At 40.7% G+C, this 19,191-nt stretch overlaps 1 protein-coding gene across 1 annotated transcript; it reads right to left on the reverse strand.

The window, feature by feature from the left end:
• Window positions 1–2,807: 2,807 nt before the first annotated feature.
• Window positions 2,808–14,297, reverse strand: LOC142992286 (nuclear GTPase SLIP-GC-like). Its single transcript, XM_076142644.1, has 22 exons — window positions 13,284–14,297; window positions 12,326–12,381; window positions 11,918–11,992; window positions 11,414–11,523; window positions 10,963–10,996; window positions 10,789–10,863; window positions 10,609–10,705; window positions 9,979–10,192; window positions 9,701–9,889; window positions 9,364–9,552; window positions 8,646–8,824; window positions 8,294–8,387; window positions 8,139–8,220; window positions 7,932–8,053; window positions 7,335–7,511; window positions 7,087–7,241; window positions 6,862–6,979; window positions 5,967–6,075; window positions 5,693–5,826; window positions 5,529–5,610; window positions 5,285–5,409; window positions 2,808–5,200 (listed from the first exon to the last, which is right to left on the reverse strand). Exons 3-21 carry the CDS (start codon window positions 11,982–11,984, stop codon window positions 5,327–5,329), a joined length of 2,310 nt encoding a protein of 769 aa, XP_075998759.1. The 5' UTR covers window positions 11,985–11,992; window positions 12,326–12,381; window positions 13,284–14,297; the 3' UTR covers window positions 2,808–5,200; window positions 5,285–5,326.
• Window positions 14,298–19,191: the final 4,894 nt, after the last annotated feature.

Below are 19,191 nucleotides of genomic sequence, written 5' to 3' on the forward strand. Positions count from 1 at the left end.
ATAGTTTATTTTATACATAGACATTCCAGGGTACTCTGGCTCAGGGTTAATTTAGTCTTTGCACAGCAGGTGTCACTAGTGAGAACGATTCAATGAGGCTTCGGGTAAAGAACCTTTTGGTGAACCTTTGGGCTGGAAAGCCTCATTGGTTCATGAAGCCTCATTTTGCCATCACTACTCTGAGCTACTTCCAAACATGCCATGTTTTCCCATGGGTGCGCAGGCGAATATGGTCCCCCTAAGAGCACATCCTGAGAGTTGAGTTCCACCAACTAGGGCGTGTGGTTGCCCCCTGCAGACTGGAGTGCACCTGAGTGCATCTTCTGAATGGGCTCAATGCAATGGGACTTGACACAACACACACAATTCACACAACCTGGGTGTACGACGTGCTCTGCCCTGCTGATACTGACATCACTGAATTACGGTTGGAACCATAGCCAAACTGAGACCACAGGAACACCTGCAGAACATCAAAGACTGCTAACCGTGATAATGAATTCTTTCCTTTTCAGGCTAAAAGGGCTTCCAATATCAGGCAAGTGATCATGCCCGATTGGAGACCACTCCATCACTTGGGCCAGGCCCAATTGCTGTCCGTGTCATTTCATTCTCTGTAATGCTCATGATAAGTTTGCGCTGTTCGTCCTGGCTTGGTCCCCGAATGGGACGCACGTACCGGGGAACCTTTGAAACTCTTGTTTACGAGGTCTCGTTTGTGATATGCTTCCGCTCATCACCGGGTGGGGCGAGGAAGTGTTGATGTCATGAGATGCTCCAAATGTCTGTTGTCTGTCTTTTTGTGTGTCTTCCCTATTCCCAATTCACTGTGTGTTAAATGTTTCCTTCCCTTTTGTGTCCTCCAAATTGTTTGCATACCTGAAGGTTCAAAGTTCCACAGTGCCCGAGTTGGGTGTAATGTGCCACCTTGCTCTTTAAAAGGTGGGGTAGATATGTATTAAAGGTTTCCTTGTTATTTTCCTCTTCTAGGGTTTGTCAAATATGACAAAAAGTGGGGAATGTTGTGCAAAAATAACTATCTGTGTGTATGTATCAACAACCAATCAAATGTGTTTAAATTAATCATATATAAATATATAATCACCAATGATCAAACATTTAATAACCAATCAAACCAATCAATGTGTTTAATGAATCAAATCAATCCTGTCACAGTTCAGTCATCCAGCTCTCAGTGTTTTTCCTTTGATCCTGCCTTAGCCCCACTCAGCCTGCCAGCCACACCCACCTCGCCAGTCTTCTTTACTCACCTGTGCACACACCTGCTTCTCATCACATGCAATCAGCCCAGCACATATATTCACCAGCTCCACACTCACTCCTTTGCCAGATTGTTCTTTGCCATGCAAGACCTTCCAGCATACTCCTGCCTGTCTTCCCGGTACCGACCTTGCCTGTCCCCGATTCCTCTGCTTTGCCTGCCTCCTGAATTCCCAGGTATCCTGACCGCCCGCCTGTTCCTGACTTCCCGCCTGCCTGCTCCTTCCTGGTACCTTTGCTGCATCGACTGCCTGCCTGCCCGCTCGACCAAGCGCCGCCTGTCACTGTGTTTCTGTGCTGTCTGCCGGAGTGTCAGTAAAACCGTTGAACTGTACCAGTGATTCTGAGTCCTTTGTACTGCAATTGGGTCCATACACCACCCGTTACACAATCCTGCAGTGTGATATACAAAATGATGTGTGACTTGGGCCTTCACCTTTTCCACATAAACCTGGAGATTGTTTAAGATTTCATTATGCCTGTTGTCGCACTCTCCGGCCTTGGGTCGGGAGAGGCGCCTGTGTACCTCTGTGCTGTGACTGGGAGTGGACACCCAGAGGCGCCTCTGACAGTGACGCCACCAGGTGGGGGCCAGGGCTGGCCCCCCCTATGGATGTTGCCCTTCCATCACTGAAACTCTGGAGTTTCAAGGTCGCCTTGGTACTGCTGCGCAGCGCAGGTGTGGGGGGATGGGCGCATTTTCTGTTGAATATCATACCTACTGCAAGAAGCAGCATCTCAACTTTTACCCGAGGTTCCGCTTAACACTAAAACTCCGGAGTTTCAAAGTCGCCGTGGTACTGCTGCAACAGGACAGTGCAGGTGACGAGGGGGGATGGGCACATTTGCCGTTGAATATCACACTGACAGCAAGAAGCAGGCAAGCAGACTCTCTACTTTTAACTGAGGAGGCTTGTTTGTAAAATTGTTGAAAGGTATATATTCCTGTATATTTAACAGCTTTACCAAGACTTTTGGTGTAACTTGCAATTGTTAAACCATGCTCAACGTTATAAATGCAATGTATAAATGTAATTCTATACTTTAAATCTCGGAATTTTTGAGTCTCTGCTCGAAAAGGGCTAATAGTCGCTAACGGCTCATTAGCTACAATTTGTTGTCATTGTGCATCGTTTTATCAAATTGCAGACTGAAGAGAACGTTGACAGACATCACTTATTTTAAGAAGAGAGGAGAGACCGAGCCGACGGCGGAACGGCAGCAGAGGGTGGTGAGGATGGACACGCAAACACCAGCAGCATTGGTAGGACAGCACAGTGACGACGAAGAAAAGGCAACAGCAATGGTCAGTGACAGAAGAGACGCAAAATCAGCTGGACCAACAGGTGAAGTTATTACTGAGTGGACCTGAAAATTATATGGATGGCTTAGCTAGAGAGTAATGCTATCTGAATAAATGTGTGTGTCACACTTCGCCCTCGAGTGTGGGTAGTGAGCCTGGAGGCTCACTGGAAACGGTGTAGCTTGACCTTAAAATGTCCAAAAAGTCACCAAAACAGAGTCCATTGGATGCGAAAGATGACGTGGTTTATTGTCCTTCAAATACAGTCCAGGCAGTTTGTGAGCAAAAAGTAACTCAAAATTACATCCGTGAAAACAATACAAATAGTTACACCGTGCCAAGCAAACCACCATTGAGTCTACACAGCTCCACAGCCTTTCTCGGACTGCAGAGGTAGTGTACAATCCCTCCATTTAAAGGCTTGGCCCCTCCCACTGGACCGTACCACCTTTAATCGGAATCAATCACATAATCAATAAACCCCACGGGCAATTTAGCATACCAGAAATCATTATATATTGTTCACACTTATTTACCACACATACTCAATCCAGAAATAAGCTTACAAACCCCTTTTACCCCGCATTGGTTAGGGTTCACTAAGATGGACTGAGCATGCTCCCCACAGGCCACTCAGGCACTACAAAAGGCCGCCTGCAACAAGGCTCGGGTCCTTCATCCCTGCCCATCACCGGGAAGCACTGTGGTAAAAAAACAATTAGGCCTTTCCAATATTCACCTAATAAAGTGATACCCCTAAACAATAACTGTGTTTGTGTGTGACTCTGCAAACTGTATGAAAATAACTAGCACAGGAAACTTCAGATGTAACGTGTAGCTCAGTGTGTGCACCCACCAAACTAACTATAGTATGCTACCTGGCTAACATGTGGTCAGTATATTGAATGATACAGAGGTGTGCTAATGTAGTGCGTTACCAGTGGCAGGGGAAACTGCCACAGTGTGGTTATAGTGTGTCTACATTGAGTTAAGAGTCATGACAAAATAACTTTAAGCTTTCTGATTCATGTTCATTGGTAGTTGAGATTGAATAGTCTGAATAGAATTTTGTATAGGCTGATATTAGAGGTGTAGTCAAAAGTTACTTTGCAAAGGGGCTGGCTATTCATATTGGTATTATTATTTTTATATCATTATAACTGAGTTATCCGTGTTTCATCATAGATATCTCCCAGTCAAGAGCAGAACTGAAGAACTTCCCCCAACCCTATCAAGGGTTATAGAAGACGGTGCTTCTCTAAATACTGGTATAATGTAAATAAGGTCAATAATGTATATAAGTTTTCATTTACAAAACTATGCGGGAACAGAGAAAAAAAGCTGTATTGAACAAAATTGCAGGCCAGTAAAACTTGAATAGGCTTGTTCCCAGTAAATGTTTGGTTCTGTACAATAAATAATGAATGTACAATACTCCTTCACATTAAGTTTTATATTTGTATTTTTAAGGAAAAGGAGTAGTCTATTTGAAAAAACAATGACTTGACTAACACATATGTATGTATGTGGGTTTACATCACGGACTCCCATCTAGGACAGGCTTGTAACGCGCCTCAGACAAGACTTGGCTAATCGAGCCCATTTATTTGGCAGCTGGGATCCTTAGTGACCGCATGCTCTTGCTGACGTCGACCCTGGCGGGAATTGGACCAGGTACCTTCTGCCTAAGAGGCAAGCACCTTACCTGCTAGGCTACCAGGGCGGCCTACTTGACTAACACATATACAGATACAAAACACATTAAAACAGGATTCTTGTGGAACTGTAAGTCAACTGTACCGTTATTAGTCTATCTAGCCTTTATACAACAACAGCGTCATAAGGCGTTTGATTTTGGTAGGCCCCCCCTAGATTTTCAGTGGCCCCATCTGGACCCCCCTGGGAAAAATTTCTGCAGGTGCCACTGCAGTAAGATAACAGTTAATATCACTCATGTGTGGACACTTAGCCCTCTGCGCTCAATAAGTATGCATTTCATTCTGTGCACTGATTTAAAATCAATAACCGTCATATATATATATATAACCATCATATGAAATATCCCAAAGGACCAGAACAAATGGGTCCAGGCAGCACAACGCTAGAACAAGACAAGTAAAACTCCCTAAAACCCTTAACATGTAAGATAAAACCCCTTAAAAAAACACTTAATATGTAATAAAAAACACCCTAAAACCCTTAACTTGCCAGATAAAACCCCTTAACAAAAAACGTAATATGTACTGAAAAACACCCTAAAACCCTTAACATGCAATATAAAACCCCCTAATAATAACCTAATATGTAATGAAAAACAGCTTAAAACCCTTAACATGCATTATAAAACCCCTTAATAAAAAACTTAATATGTACTGAAAAACACCCTAAACCCTTAACATGCTATATAAAAACCACTAATAAAAACCTAATATGTACTGAAAACACCCTTAAACCCTTAACATGCATTATAAAACCCCTTAATGAAAAAACTTTTAAAAAGTAATGACAAATTCTCTGCTGAACATCAGAAACATCTTCGTGGATAAAGCACAGCTGAAGTCCAGAGGTCCAGTTGGTATTGACGTCTCTGCTCTCCCTCTGGGATAGAGAAGGAACCTGGAGTGTAAAACCACAATCTGAAACAGCTGAGTTGTGACGAGGAGTGATGATAAAAGTTACTCATACAGCTCATACAAGTACCTGTGTATACATGCATATGGCCTCTGGTGACTTCATCCTTGTTCATTTAAATTCAAAAGTGGCCAGAACGCTTCTGCTCAGATTATGGTGGTACAGCTTCACCCTCTCATACTCCTTTATAACATCTGAAAGAAAGAAATGTCGTTAAATTACCAGTGTCCAAATAGTTTTGGATGACTCCTTAGAACAAAAAACATTCTTAATGTAGCGCTCATATTTTAGTGAGCTACAGCACATAAATGACCTGGGATTGAGTCATCATCCGTTCTCAGTGACAGCTCCATTGATTTCCTCAGCTCTTCTTCCAGTGTCTTCAGGATGCGTTCCTAATTCACCAATGTAATGAAAACCACTTAGACAAACACTGCATTCTGAGGGTAGAGGAATTTGTTGTATAATGTGACCAACCTTCAATTCGTTCAGCTTTCCCATCATCACATCCTTAGTGTCTCTGAACATGTGAGTCTTTGAGGAACACACATGCATAATAATTCCGTTCTTCATTTTTTGCAGTGATCCTGTCCCTTTGCAACGAGCTGCGGCTGCAAAAAACAAACAGAAAAGCGTTGTTCAACCTTTATCAAATTTTGTTTTGCTGCTTAACTGTTTTAGAGTGACCAAATACTACACATGTGTTTTTGTTAAAATGTTAGTTATTAGTTATTTGCCAAGACCTTGTTACCTTCATAGCATTCCTTCATGGATTCCATAATTGCCTTAGCCAGGCATGCATAGATCGTTTTCTTTTCCTCACGGATGATGCTAATGACTTTTGCCTTTAATTTCTCTTCCTTGTAGAGTGAATATAAAACATGTTAACACTCAATCACTTATATATTTACATAAACATTTGTACACATGGGGAGAGTAGAAAAGAGTAAAAGAACCTTCATTATTACTTAAATGAAAGTTGCAGCACTTTAGGATTTAAATCAAATCATCAAAGATAATAAAACTCAGTTAGTCAAAAATCTTTCATCTGAGTGTTAGAGCGAATTCACCACAGAGACTCACGGACATAGAGTTATCAGTTTATTATGGCTGGTTCACTCTGTCCCACTACCTGCAAAGCAGAAGAGAATGTCTCCAGGCTGGTACCAAATCCATATAGTTAGAGCCTAACATCTGGTGTATCTCAACCCACTTGAGACAACAAGCTTCTTCCTCCTATGTCAGATTTACACCTCTTAACTTAGAGGGCACCACAGATAAGAACTCTGGACAGCCATATATAATACAGAGAGAAAGGTGAACACAAGTTCATCCTCATGTTCATCCGAACACATATCAGACATATACCACCCCAACATTACACATATGTTAACATTCTGTACTTTCCTGGTCAATACCATAAAAAGCCTTATGACACTGAGCTTATTGAGAAATGAAATGTCCAAGTTAATTCATACTGTGGTCTGTTGGTTAAATTACAGTGGATTACACGTGTAAATGCTTTAGGATTAAGATAATATATAGACCAGAGTCGTCTGTGAATGTTTGGGTACAGATGTCTGTCTCTGATCTTTACATGAAGCATGATAATAGAATAAATTTGATAGCATCAATAACATTTTTACCTCTGTGGTGAGAAATGTCAGCTGCAATTGGACGTCCTGATACTTCTCAGTGAGGCTCTTTGTGTCAAGTGAAAGGTCAGCAATGACATCATCAAATGGTCCATGTTTTGCATTATTTCTGAAACATGACAACAAGAAAGGTCCAAGTGACAGGCTTACATTATGATAACATAGTATGTATGTAAGTGGTCCAAATTATCATCTCTGTATTAAATGATTTCTTACGGGAAGGTCTTCTTGAACTGCTCATCGATGCTCTCAAACATGTGCTCACATAACTTCCCATTCAAATTCAATTCTGGGTTCTTTTCGGGGGGTTTACAGGCACCTCCGTTTTTTACAATAGACTTCAGTGATCTATGAAAGCTGCTGTTATCTCTCTGAAACAAGTAAAACAATGAGACAGTTAAGACAGTTAATATTAATGTTATCAAATAAAACATTTTGTATGAATTGAATTATCATCTCAGTACGTTTTTGTTTAAGAAGTCGTCCACGATGCGTTCACACGACTTTTCAGATGTGGTAACTCCCTCACTGAGGCAGGTTTTAAAAGCTGTGCAAGCCTCCTCTATGGCTTTTCTGACTGTATCAAGCTGATCCCTCAGCTTTCCTTCAAGGGCTGTGTATACTTCGGCTCTTTTACCAGACTGAAAATCAAACAAAGCATTTCCAAAGGTACATTACTAAAAGGACCAAAACCACCAAAATTTATATTGTGAGTGCAAACACAGAAATGTAAAATGATGACATATAGCCTGAGAACATCTCTAAGGTAAAACAATACACACTACTGCTTTACTTTACTTAAGTTTACTGCTCCAGTAACTGCTCCCAGTTAAGTTCAGAAATTGAGTGGCTAAAATGTCTGTGCTGGTGAAAATACATGTAGAGACGTTAATATTAGTTACCATTAACATGTCTGCATACATGTAATGCTTTTGTTTTGTCATTCATTATTATGCAAACTGTATTGAATTAATGCAAACTGTATTGTTGCTTTTCCATGTATTTTGTATTTATTTCATTAAAATGAGGACACACAAAGAAAATGAATCGCATGAACCCACCATTCCTGCACGACCGGCTCCAAGCATCAGAGACAGAATCCCATAAGCTCCAGTGACATAATTGCATGTCTTTGAGTGATGATCATTGAGATTTTGCAGAAATTGCTGAAGTTTGGGTATTTCTGCAACATTGTTATGTTTCAAAATAAGATTTCATTTAAACTGTTTGTGTTTTTGGCTAAAGGTACAATAACAAATTTCACATACCAGTGTCATTTTTGCTCAGATGCTTCTCTGTGAAGAACTCGTCGGAGCTCACCGTAAACACTTGGAACTCGCTGAAATTGCTCTGAAAAAAAGCAAAGCATACAGCTGTAGACAAACGTTCATTGCTACATTCCATGTTAGTTGGTCAATCTTACCTTGAGCTTGTCTTCTTGTGCAAATGCCTTCAATATATCTTCCTTAGCATCCTCGTTGGCCTGGAGTATGACAGCACAGGCTTCATCTTTCCCCCTAAAAATAAGAGTGGAAAGTGTACTGCTCACAAATTGGAGTGATGCCTCATACTTTCAATCGTGCAACATCATCAACAGTCTTGTATCATCATCTTTGTTCTTTTGATAGCAAAGACTTCCAGACACACTTTAGAGAAACACTTTTGCTTGGGTGTTATTCAAGAGAGATTGTGAGAGTGAGAGAGAGAGAGAGAGACAGAGAGACAGAGACAGAGACAGAGAGTGTCTTCTTGTTGTATTTGTATCGGTGCATTACATCTGTTCTGCATTGTCGATGGCTCGATCAGACTTGGTGGCGATGAAGAGAATGCGCTCACACTCTCCACCGTTGCCCATGAGGCTGGTGGTGCTGTTCAGGATATTCCAGGCTTCTTTATCATCTGCAGCTCGTTCCATGTCAGACACAATCCACACTGTAGAACAACTTTCGACAAGCTAAAGGAACACAGCAGAAAGGCCTCACTATGATTCCTGAAAGCAATTTGCAATATTTACTAATCTTTGTATTAGTAGAATAATAGGATACTACAGTATTTTAACTGAATAGAAATACTAAGAAAGGATTAATTAATTACTAAGACTAATATCACTGTATTAACACACCGGCTACATAGTTTCCAGATGACAATACAAGACATTCATCCATTATCTATCACCCCTTATCCACTAGTGGGTCGCATGGTCGCTGGAGCCAATCCCAGCTGTCGGCAGGCGAGGACCAAATTGTGAATTGTGAATGACAAAGACTTTGGATGCAGTCTGTCTGCATCCAAAGTCCAACTTTGGACTGCGGGAAGAGGCCGGAGTACTCCACGGGGAGAATATGCAAACACAGAAACACAGAAAGGCCCCTAGTCTCGTTCCAACAACCTTCTTGCTGCGGTCAGCACTCGTGCTGTGAGGCACAAGTGCTGACCACTGAACCACTGCCACAATACAAGACATAATAAACCAAATAAATATAAATGTATTACCCCTCTCCACATTTCATCTCTGCTTTTGTTACGGTCTCCACTTCCAGGAAGATCCACAAGTGTGACATGCTTCAGAAAATCATTATTTGGCAGCTTGAGGGTCACACACTTCACTAGAGGCCAGTACTGCTTTACTCCTGGCTTGCTTCTTCTTGTGTATGTTTTAAGAGCCTCTGGTATCGCAGCTGCCTGTAATACACATTACAAGAAATTACAAAAATGCTAATAGGTTTATATTTGTTCAAGTGACATCAAACTAAAACAAACTGAAATGGCTGGATTATAAGTACATCTCAATGTAAGAAAATCAACTCAATAATTCAATGCATTTACTTACCGAATGGCATGTGATAACTTTCGTTTCAGAAGTGAGAAATTCTGGAATTTCTCTGAAATGCCTCTTCTCCATGGCTTTCTCATGGTTTGCTGGTTCTTCAGCATATAGTGCTTGGAGCTTTTCACTTACATCATCATTTCTCTGATCATCCTTGTGCCTATAGTAAGACCATAATTCATCTTCCCACTCCTAAAAACATAAATGAAACCAAGTGAACCATAGGTCACATTTTTTTTTAGCAGATTCTGGGAAAAATAAACATATTCTGCTCATTTTACCTCCTTTGTAATGAACTCAATGTTTGCCTCAAACTCGTCGTACATGTTGGCCTCCACCTTCGTCATGACTGTGGTACATGCTTTGCCTCTTCCGGTGGGTAAGAGACTTTTCTCCCCAAGAACGGCGTTTATCAAAGAGCTCTTTCCAGCCCCACTTCTACCAAAAACACCAATCAGCTTCCTCTTGTCAGTCTTCAAATCATCGATTTTATTCCTGTTGTACAAGAGTTTAAATACCTGTTAATTCATTGATTGGCCAAAAATACAAACATGATGTGTGGAAGTCAGGAAAAATATCATCTATGAAGCCCATTCAAGTGTTCTTTGAATATACCGTAGACATTACTCTATCTCAGAGCTCCATCTCACAAATGAAAACGTAGTTTGCATGTGTTGTTCTCAAGCTGTGTGGCAGGGTTCCCTCATAGGACAATATATGACACGTGTGTCTTTTATGTTAATGTCACGTAAAGTTTTAAAGCGTTATGTACAATACGGAAAATTCGGAATTGACAAGGTGTACATTTAGTTTGATTTTCAAGACTTAGTAAGCAGTCACTTCACATTTCGTACTATAAGTGAGAGTGTTTTACTGGAAAGAAGAAAAGGACCCTAAAATGAAATACTTACTTCAGAAAACCATTGAGCGTTGTTTCATCCTGCAACTCAAGTGTATCACAGACGGATGACATGATTTTCATCACTTCCGACATTGTCTTTGAGTCTTCTGTTTGAATGAAAGCAAAGTCATTTCATTATGAAAACCTTTGCCCTTAGTGTCGCTGTGTGTACAAATGGTTCTAGTAATACCTGCAATAGTTTCCACTGTAGAATTACATTGCCGTTTAGGTTGACTTGGTCCAGGCTGAGCCAACCTTCTCTTTCCTATTAAAATAAAGTAGATTTTCCATAATAAACCAGTTTCATTGCTTTAAAAGACATTCATTAAATGTCATTCATAAATGTCTTCACTGTGACACTCACCTGGATTACTTGCAGTACTTCCAGAGTGCAAAAGCTGAAAATGATCAAAATATTTTGGTGTTAAAGCAGTTTACTGACAATAATTTTAATTCCTGTTGGCTTTGTCCTCCAGGTTTACAAGCTTGGAATTGGACCTATAAACAAAGTGAGCCCATTCAGCAACCATTACTTAACACTGTGTATATATATATATAGTGATTGTATTTATATATATTTACATATATTTATATATATATACATTTATTTGTACATTTAATTATAATTGTACAAAGTCATAATTCAGTCTCTGACCACACACACATCACTCCACCACAGTTTATATATATATATATATATATACATATATATATTAATACCTAGTTATAACCCTGATACGAGACAAAGGTTCCTGCTTGTGTGCAAACATGCTTGTGTGCGCACTACAAAGAACGTTAATCTTGAAGAGCATTACCTTTAACTCTTTCAGGTTCTTCTTGAATTTTCTCAAGCGACCTCTTGGAATCAAGTCCTTGATTTCTTTATCACCAAGAGCCAATAAACTCTCTGTGTAAATTTTTTTTTCTGCAATTCAAAAGTAGTCAGATGAATATTGATCATCAGGCAATATTTCCTATTTAAAAAATGAGGTCAATAATTGATGCATATATTGATTTTTCATATTGTACCACATGTTCTTGTGCTACAGTGTGGCTAAGTGATTACAATTTTATTAACAGGACATCTGCTCTATATCTTTATTACAAATGGTGGACTGTACTAGGAAACTTCATCAATTCTATGCATATTCTTTTTTGAATATTTGTTGTAAATATTTCCACCTTTATCAACCCCTTGTGAACATTTTCCACAAGGCCTCCTCTTGCAATTCACTAATCTGTGTATTGATTGGTATTTAATTATTGGTAGCGTCAACTCACAACAGTACAAAACAGTAATGTATCTGGCTATGATTTACCTTTAAATTTAACAATCAAGTCACCGAAGCCCCACTCTGTCAAGTTTCTGCAGACGAAATCATCCATGTTGCAGACTGGAAATGTTAAAAAAAAGTCAAGTCAAAGAAATTGCTATTATGTCAGACCCAAACATTATTGGTAAACATTGGTAATTTTGCTATAGTCAGCTTGCTGCAGGCTGGGACATGTTGGTTTGTTTTGACCTATTTATACTAATTATACTGCTACTTTGGCCAAAAGAAGCCAATAACATCAAATACTCTCACCTCATTTAAATATGATTTAAATACAAGTAAAATTCAGCCATTACGAAATATACTTGGAAAAAAGTCAGTTTGCTGCTGATGTTTATTTAGTAAAGTATCAAAAAAGTAGCCTTTCTTACACAAAAATGAGTGTACTTATACCTTGTGCTTCAGTCTTTAGATGAACAAACTGTTTTCTCAGCCAACTCTCCTCGTTTCTTTAAGACACAATACAGAGATGTCACGATGAGGAAAAGCTGTTACCAATCTCAAATTTCACTTCACTTCAAATCAAACCATTTCTATTTGATTTAGAGGACAAGTTGGAAGCTTCAAGATCTCAAAAACTATTAGAAGAATGTGAGTGACGGATATATTTATGGAAGGAGCTGTGCTGAGGGCTCATTAAAGAGGTGAAGCAGGGCGAGCCTTGATTCAGCCAATCACATGTTGCGTTCAGCTCATTGCTCATGAACATTTATGATGCAGTCATGCGCTAAGAATGAGTCTCTGGCACCGCCTTTTATTGTTTCCTGATAGGAAACATGAATCTCAGCCGTGGTTCACGAAGCCGCGGGACTTCATTAACCGTCGACATTCAGCCCCCAACACTGGGTAACTGTTTTAGAATGTACTTTGTAGCGGAGTAAGTAGCTGAGGTCGTAGGGAAGTAATATATAATGTTGTAGCCGCTTTGATGTGTGCTATATGATGTGTGCGTCCTGTTGTTAGTTTGTGGCTTTCTTTGTTTTACATTACGAGCTCGATTTTGTATTCGGTGCACCCGGTGATTTTGGGTAAAGCTTTCAAACGCATATCAAATGGAGGACCTCGTTCTTGCATCGTGACGCGTTGGAAATGCCTTCAAAATTCAAATTCCCTCAAGTGGCCTTTCTTTGTTGTTCGATTGCCACTACATATAATATAAGTAATAAGTATCAAATGTCCCTAAACATTATAAGGTACTTAACTTCTTTGGTGACGTCATTCTATTTTCTATTCTATTCTATATACTTATCTTAACTTATACATTTATAAACTTTGATCTTATCTTATTTTGTATTTATATTATATTTTACACAGAGTATTCGGTTAGAGATTGGCCTGTTGATGTACTTACATGCTGTCTTTATCAGTGTGAAGCTGTTACCCCCGTCTTCTCTGCGCTCTGTTTGGACGTGATGGAAGTACACGGCAACACAAATAAATAGCGCGCGACAAGATCTTTGTTGGTTGCGTTTCCGCACTGTGTAATAATCCTCCCCCTCCCCCTTTCGGTAACCTCTTCCCTTTCCTTGAAACAGAAACTTAATTGTACCCTGAGCTGTAGTATTCACCGATTTCATCTTTAACTACCTAGAACAGGGGTGTCAAACTCAAATACACAGTGGGCCAAAATAAAAAAAACTTGACAAAAAAACTGGACTACAATTGTGCATGTTTTCCCTTCTCTCCAGATATATGATGATCAACTTTTTCATGTGGAAACATACTTAAGATTAGCTTAAACATTCAATCTGGACCAAGCACAGCTTAATATTATAAATAGGCTCTTATTTTATTTGAATGCCCTTTATTGCTTTGCACTATCCATGGGGACAAAACAAAGTATGAGCGTATGAGTATCAGGAGTATGAGCGGTCCAAATTCACTCGTCGTGGCTGCAGAGGGGAACTAAAAGGACGAAGTCTGCGGATCAGGAGGAGGATATTTTAAACAGCCTGAACGACGGTGAACGCAGTGCGAACGTTAGCAGCAACATAGTGTGAAGTGTCCACAGCACCGGTAGCTGGCTGCGAAAAACAATACGGAAAAATGACCCGAGTTACAACAACCTGGGATTCAGCTGGAGCGGGTCGGAGGACGAGCCAAGCCACGGTGTGTGAGGATCACGCGCGCGCACACACACACACACACACACACACACACACACACACACACACAGCAAGTCCATGAAACCATCGCATCTCAAACGGCATCTTACAACAAAACACACAATGCTGAAAGACAAACCAGTGGAGTTTTTTGTACGCAAACGTGATGAACTGAGGCAGTCCAAATGCGCAATTCAGTTCCGTGGTGCACCTGTGGGTAAAGCACAGGAGGCTTCTTATCGTGCCCATAGCGAAAGCCGGTAAACCGCACACAATTGCAAACAGCTGTGTTTACCATTAGCAAAAGAGATGGTACACATAATGTGTTGCGAGAAGATCGCCAAACAGTTTAATATGGTGCCACGTTCAAATGACAGTGTCGCGGAGAATAGGAGCCATGGCGGATGACGTTATGACGACACTGAACGCATTAAAAATAGTCGCTATTATTCCATCGAACTGGACCAGACTACTGATGATGCAGGTTTGGCCAATTGACTTGTTTATGTCAGATATGAGCATGATGGTGCAGCTTAGGAGGACTTTCTGTTCTGCCAGGCCTATAAGAGTTATAAATAGTTGCCAAGATGCTGTGTGTTTGAAGTACAGTTGGTTGTGTTTTTGATTTATGTTCTCACATCCTGTGTGTGTGTGTGTTTGTATGTATGCGTGTTTGTGAATGAAATGCAGTTGTTATTAATGTTCTCACATGCTGTGTGTCTGTGTGTGTGTAAGAGGCACTGCCCCATATAGGAGAGTTGTTCATATGAGAGTGTTCGAGTACCAATTTGTACAATGTGGCTGTGACTGACAAAGGCCAAAGTAAATAATATTCTTGAGGAATAAATTTGCTTCCTGTGTGCATTTTGCATAGCAGCTGAATAGGGTAGGCCTACGCTACTGTATTTAAACATCAGCCATAGTGGTGGTACTTGGAGAGCCAAATATTTTCTGAGGTGGTACCCGAAAAAAGTAAAAAGTTTGAAAACCACTGTACTAGACCATGACATATAGAATATTGTGTGCGGCCGTCGGCTTCTCTGTCTGGATTGCATCAACAGGTGAAAGCTGTCCAACGGCCTACCGCATCAGGACCACAGCACCCCTTCAAACCTGGAGACTGGGTGCTGATCAAGGACTTCAGGCGTAAGCATTGGAAGCAGCGCCGCTTCCGGGGCCATTCCAGGTTTTACTGACCACCCACACGACACTGAAGGTGAAGGGCCGGGTCACCTGGGTCCATTGCAGCCACTGCAAGAAGCTTACATTGGACGGCGCGCCCTCTGGGAAGCCGGCTGGCGAGGTGAAATAGTGTTCCACTGACAGGATCACCTGCTCCAACTGCACTACACCCACACACACTGGCAAGTTCTATGTGTTTTATGTGACCACAATTCTGCCCAAACTTGAAAAACTGCTTGATCAATCCTTGAAGGATGCAAAGGACAACTCAATTCTTCTTATTCTGTGATTTTATTTTCTTGAAGATGTTTTGTTTTGGTTTGATGGTTTCAAAGACATAAACAGAATAGTGGAATAGGTTGATAACCTTGGAGATAAACAGAAAAGACATGCATTAGTTTTCACTACCTCAAATAAACACCAATAAACACTTTTCTTTACAGTATTTCTAAAAAATAAATGTATGCTAATGTGTACTTGACTCTCGAAGCAAACGAGGTCATTCAAATTAACATAGGATTTCAAACTAGTTAATGATTAAAGTAACAATATACATACTTAACTAAAGTTTCAATAAAGTACATAGCTTCAATTAGCATAGGCAAAATTCAATTCAATTAATCCAACTCAAATTGCATGTGACTTACTAATTCAATCAAAAGGGCATGGAGAAGCATGACATCAATACATCATCCACATTCAAAGTTGTTTTATCCTACCAGTTGCGTCTTCTGACTGATCAGGAGCTGTGGTCGTGTTCTGTGTCCAGGAGCAGGTGAGAGAGCTCTCTGAGCAAGTGATGTGACATTTGAAGCGAGGCTCCAAGGCTTGTGTCGAGCAAAAAGGGGCGTGCCAGATGAAGCCCCGGTTCGAGGCTTGTGTCGTCACCGTAAAAATCACCTGACTGATGACAAACGAGGCCTCGGATGCTGTGGGACACGTCATTGGTTCATTTTGAGTGTCGTTACGGCATAAAGAGGGTTCGAGCCTCGCAGCACTTCTCGTGGGTTTTGAGTTGGCGTTTGGTGTTGGTGAGAGGTAGGTTGTGCGTTGGTTAAGTGTTAGTGGTTAAAGTTCAGTAACTATAGCATAGATTATATCAGTTATTATTATTATTATACTGCATTAGATTAGATTATTAGGTTAGAATAGTGTTTAGTAGGCTAGTTGACTAAGTCAACTAGCCTACTAAACACTATTCTAACCTATATAGCAACTAGTGTTGCTATATATCTATATTACCTATACATCTATATTATTATCTACATTAGTATATTATTATCTATATTAGTATATTATTATCTATATTATTATTATAGAGTATAGACTAATTGTAGACTACTTGTGGGCTAGGTGTAGGCTAGGTAGGCTTCTGCCTATCACCATGGAGCCACCCAGAAAGAGGAGGACTTCTCTTGTCTGGGAACATTTTGAATTGGTAGCTCAAAACAAGGTAGGTCACAATTGTATTTGAGTTTCATAAAGTCATCATTATTATCTCCTCCATAGCCTACATATAATCTTTCCTTATGTGTTTCATTGTCATAATGAAGGTAAAGTGCTTGCTGTGTCACAAGGAGCTCACTTACAGCAACAACACCTCCTCCATGATCAGGCATTACAGAGCAATACATGAGAATGCCCAGTCTGCTGGCAGCGGTCCCGACACCAGTCAAAGTAATCAGTCAAAGATCATCTTTCTTGAATTATCTATAACATGTGGTTGGCCCATATAATGTTCCCCATTACATTTTGTTTCAGATTTCAGAAAGAAGATGGTGGATGACGCCCTTCTTAATATGGTCATCAAAGACTCCCAACCCTTTACCATTGTGGAAGATGTGGGTTTCAAGGAGCTCATTCATGTACTGGATCCTACATACGTTCTACCAACCAGGCAGGTGTGTATGGTATGTGTATTAAGTGTGTTGGGGCAAATACCAGTTCTCAAGCATTAAATTGTGGCCTACTACACAGGTCAAAAGCCTAAGCCACATGGCTTCCATGTGGCCTGACGATAAGCAGGATCCTTTGTCTCAGGACAGAACTACAAAACTACATCACCCACTGTACCTGGGATCGGCCCCTTTTCACACCTTGATGTGAAGATGTCAGAGAGTCAGCTGCCACGACATTGGCCAGAATGTTAACTCTTGCCTGTGAGGTCATTTGCAGCATAAAAGGCCCAGCAGGCTCACTAAGAATTCTCTTTCTAGTTCTTCTTTCTAGTTCTTCTTTCTAGTTCTTCTTCCTCTTCGTCCAGCCTTCTCTTCCTCTAGTCTTCGTCCAGCCTCCTCTTCCTCTACTCTTCGTCCAGCCTCCTCTTCCTCTACTCTTCTTCCAGCCTCTTCTTCCAGCTCTTCCTCTAGCCTCTTCTTCAAGCGCCTTCTCGCCTTCACCTCTTCCACACAAAGAAACTGAAGAATGTGCCCTGGATTTTCCCAATTCAGCGAACCCAAGATCTCTCTCTGTGCTACTGCTCGACTGCTGAACACGTCAAGAGACCTCTCTCTCCCTGAACAAAGGCCCAACCCTTGTTTCAGTGAACACCGTTTTTCTCTCTCTAAACCCGTGGAGATCCCTCTTTGGTTTGCTCGACCTGAATCCTGACTACACCCGAGGAAAGAAGCGTTTCCTCCTGTTTTCTTCCAATTCCCCGTCGACCAACTACCAGGCCTTCCCACTGGGACCAGGAAAATCAAGGACTTGCAGACTGGCCCCATGATCAACTCATCAGCGCCTGAATCTGTTTAAACCCGCGACCCAACTGGATCTTCAACACCACGGACTGCTCGACTACCTCTACGGTGAATTACAACACGGACGTAATTCCACCAAGTAAGGCTTAGACGTCTGGGCAGACAAAGAGTTAGGAAGTGATATTATGTGCATTAGATATAGGATACCATGTGTTCTTAACTAAGCTTAATATTACAAGTGTGTTCTTTAATTTTTCTTCGGTGTTAATCAACACCGATTGCATGTGCGCCGTTCTCTCTCTCTCTCTCTCTCTCTCTCTCTCTCTCTCTCAATCCTTTGTTCTGGTAAACTGCTAATGTGCATCATCCCTTCTCACACGCACACACACACACACACTCGCACACACACACACACACACACACTCCAGTTTGTCTTCCTTGCATTCAAAGCTGTTGTTGCCTGAACTTCTTGACATTGTTTATGTTTTCCGGTTTGTTTTATTGACAGTAATGACCTTAGTTATTATTGTGAGTAAATAAATCTTTTCATATCTTAACAAGAAGTGTCTGAAATTGTTTGCTCTAAATGTTGTATGATTATCAGCCTCTACGCACGTCAAGTCTCACCCTTCTAGACTGATTTCGAGCGCAAAACTAATCTTTAAGTTATCCCCTTTTTATTAATTTATGAATTAATCTGATCATTTTAATTGATAATTAAAACTTATGGTGAATCTTTAAAGTTAGGTCAATTATCTGCTATCTTGGTTCCCTGTGCCAACAAACAGGGTGGTGCCCCGAGAACTTTAATTTATTAAAGTTATTAATTAATTATTTTTATTTTTACCTTCTTTTATTTCTTTTTGATAGCAATCTTTGATAAAGCAATATTACCTACAAGTGTTTCATTGCTACTAGAGCATGAAATTAATATAGGCTAACTATTCATATTTGTGTTTACAGTCCCTAAAGGCAATGGTGGACAAAAAGTATGAGGAGGCTAAGGAGAAGGCCAAAGAGAAACTCCAACAAGTTGCTTCTGTCAGCCTCACATCAGACATGTGGACGTCCATCAACATGGAAGCATATCTTGCAGTGACCTGTCATTTCATCGATGGAGAGGACCAGCTTGGGACCATTTTGCTTGGGGTTGAGCATTTTCCAAGCGCCCATACAGCTGACAACTTGACTTTGGCTCATACGAGGTTCATGGAGGAGTGGGGCATACAAGACAAAGTCAAATGTCTGGTGACAGATGCTGCTGCCAACATGA

Source organism: Genypterus blacodes, unplaced genomic scaffold (genome assembly GCF_046128005.1).
Source record: "Genypterus blacodes isolate CSIRO-AG114 ecotype Tasmania unplaced genomic scaffold, CSIRO-AGI_Gbla_v1 ptg000022l_1, whole genome shotgun sequence".
NCBI lineage: Eukaryota > Metazoa > Chordata > Actinopteri > Ophidiiformes > Ophidiidae > Genypterus > Genypterus blacodes.

Excerpts from the sequence above, each read along its gene's own strand:
- LOC142992286 (XM_076142644.1), bottom strand. The coding sequence starts at position 11,984 with ATGGATGATTTCGTCTGCAGAAACTTGACAGAGTGGGGCTTCGGTGAC. Across the intron at positions 10,864-10,962 it reads AAGTACTGCAAGTAATCCAG|GAAAGAGAAGGTTGGCTCAG; the intron begins GTGAGTGTCACA and ends TTATTTTAATAG. Across the intron at positions 7,512-7,931 it reads GAGCCGGTCGTGCAGGAATG|TCTGGTAAAAGAGCCGAAGT; the intron begins GTGGGTTCATGC and ends TTTGATTTTCAG.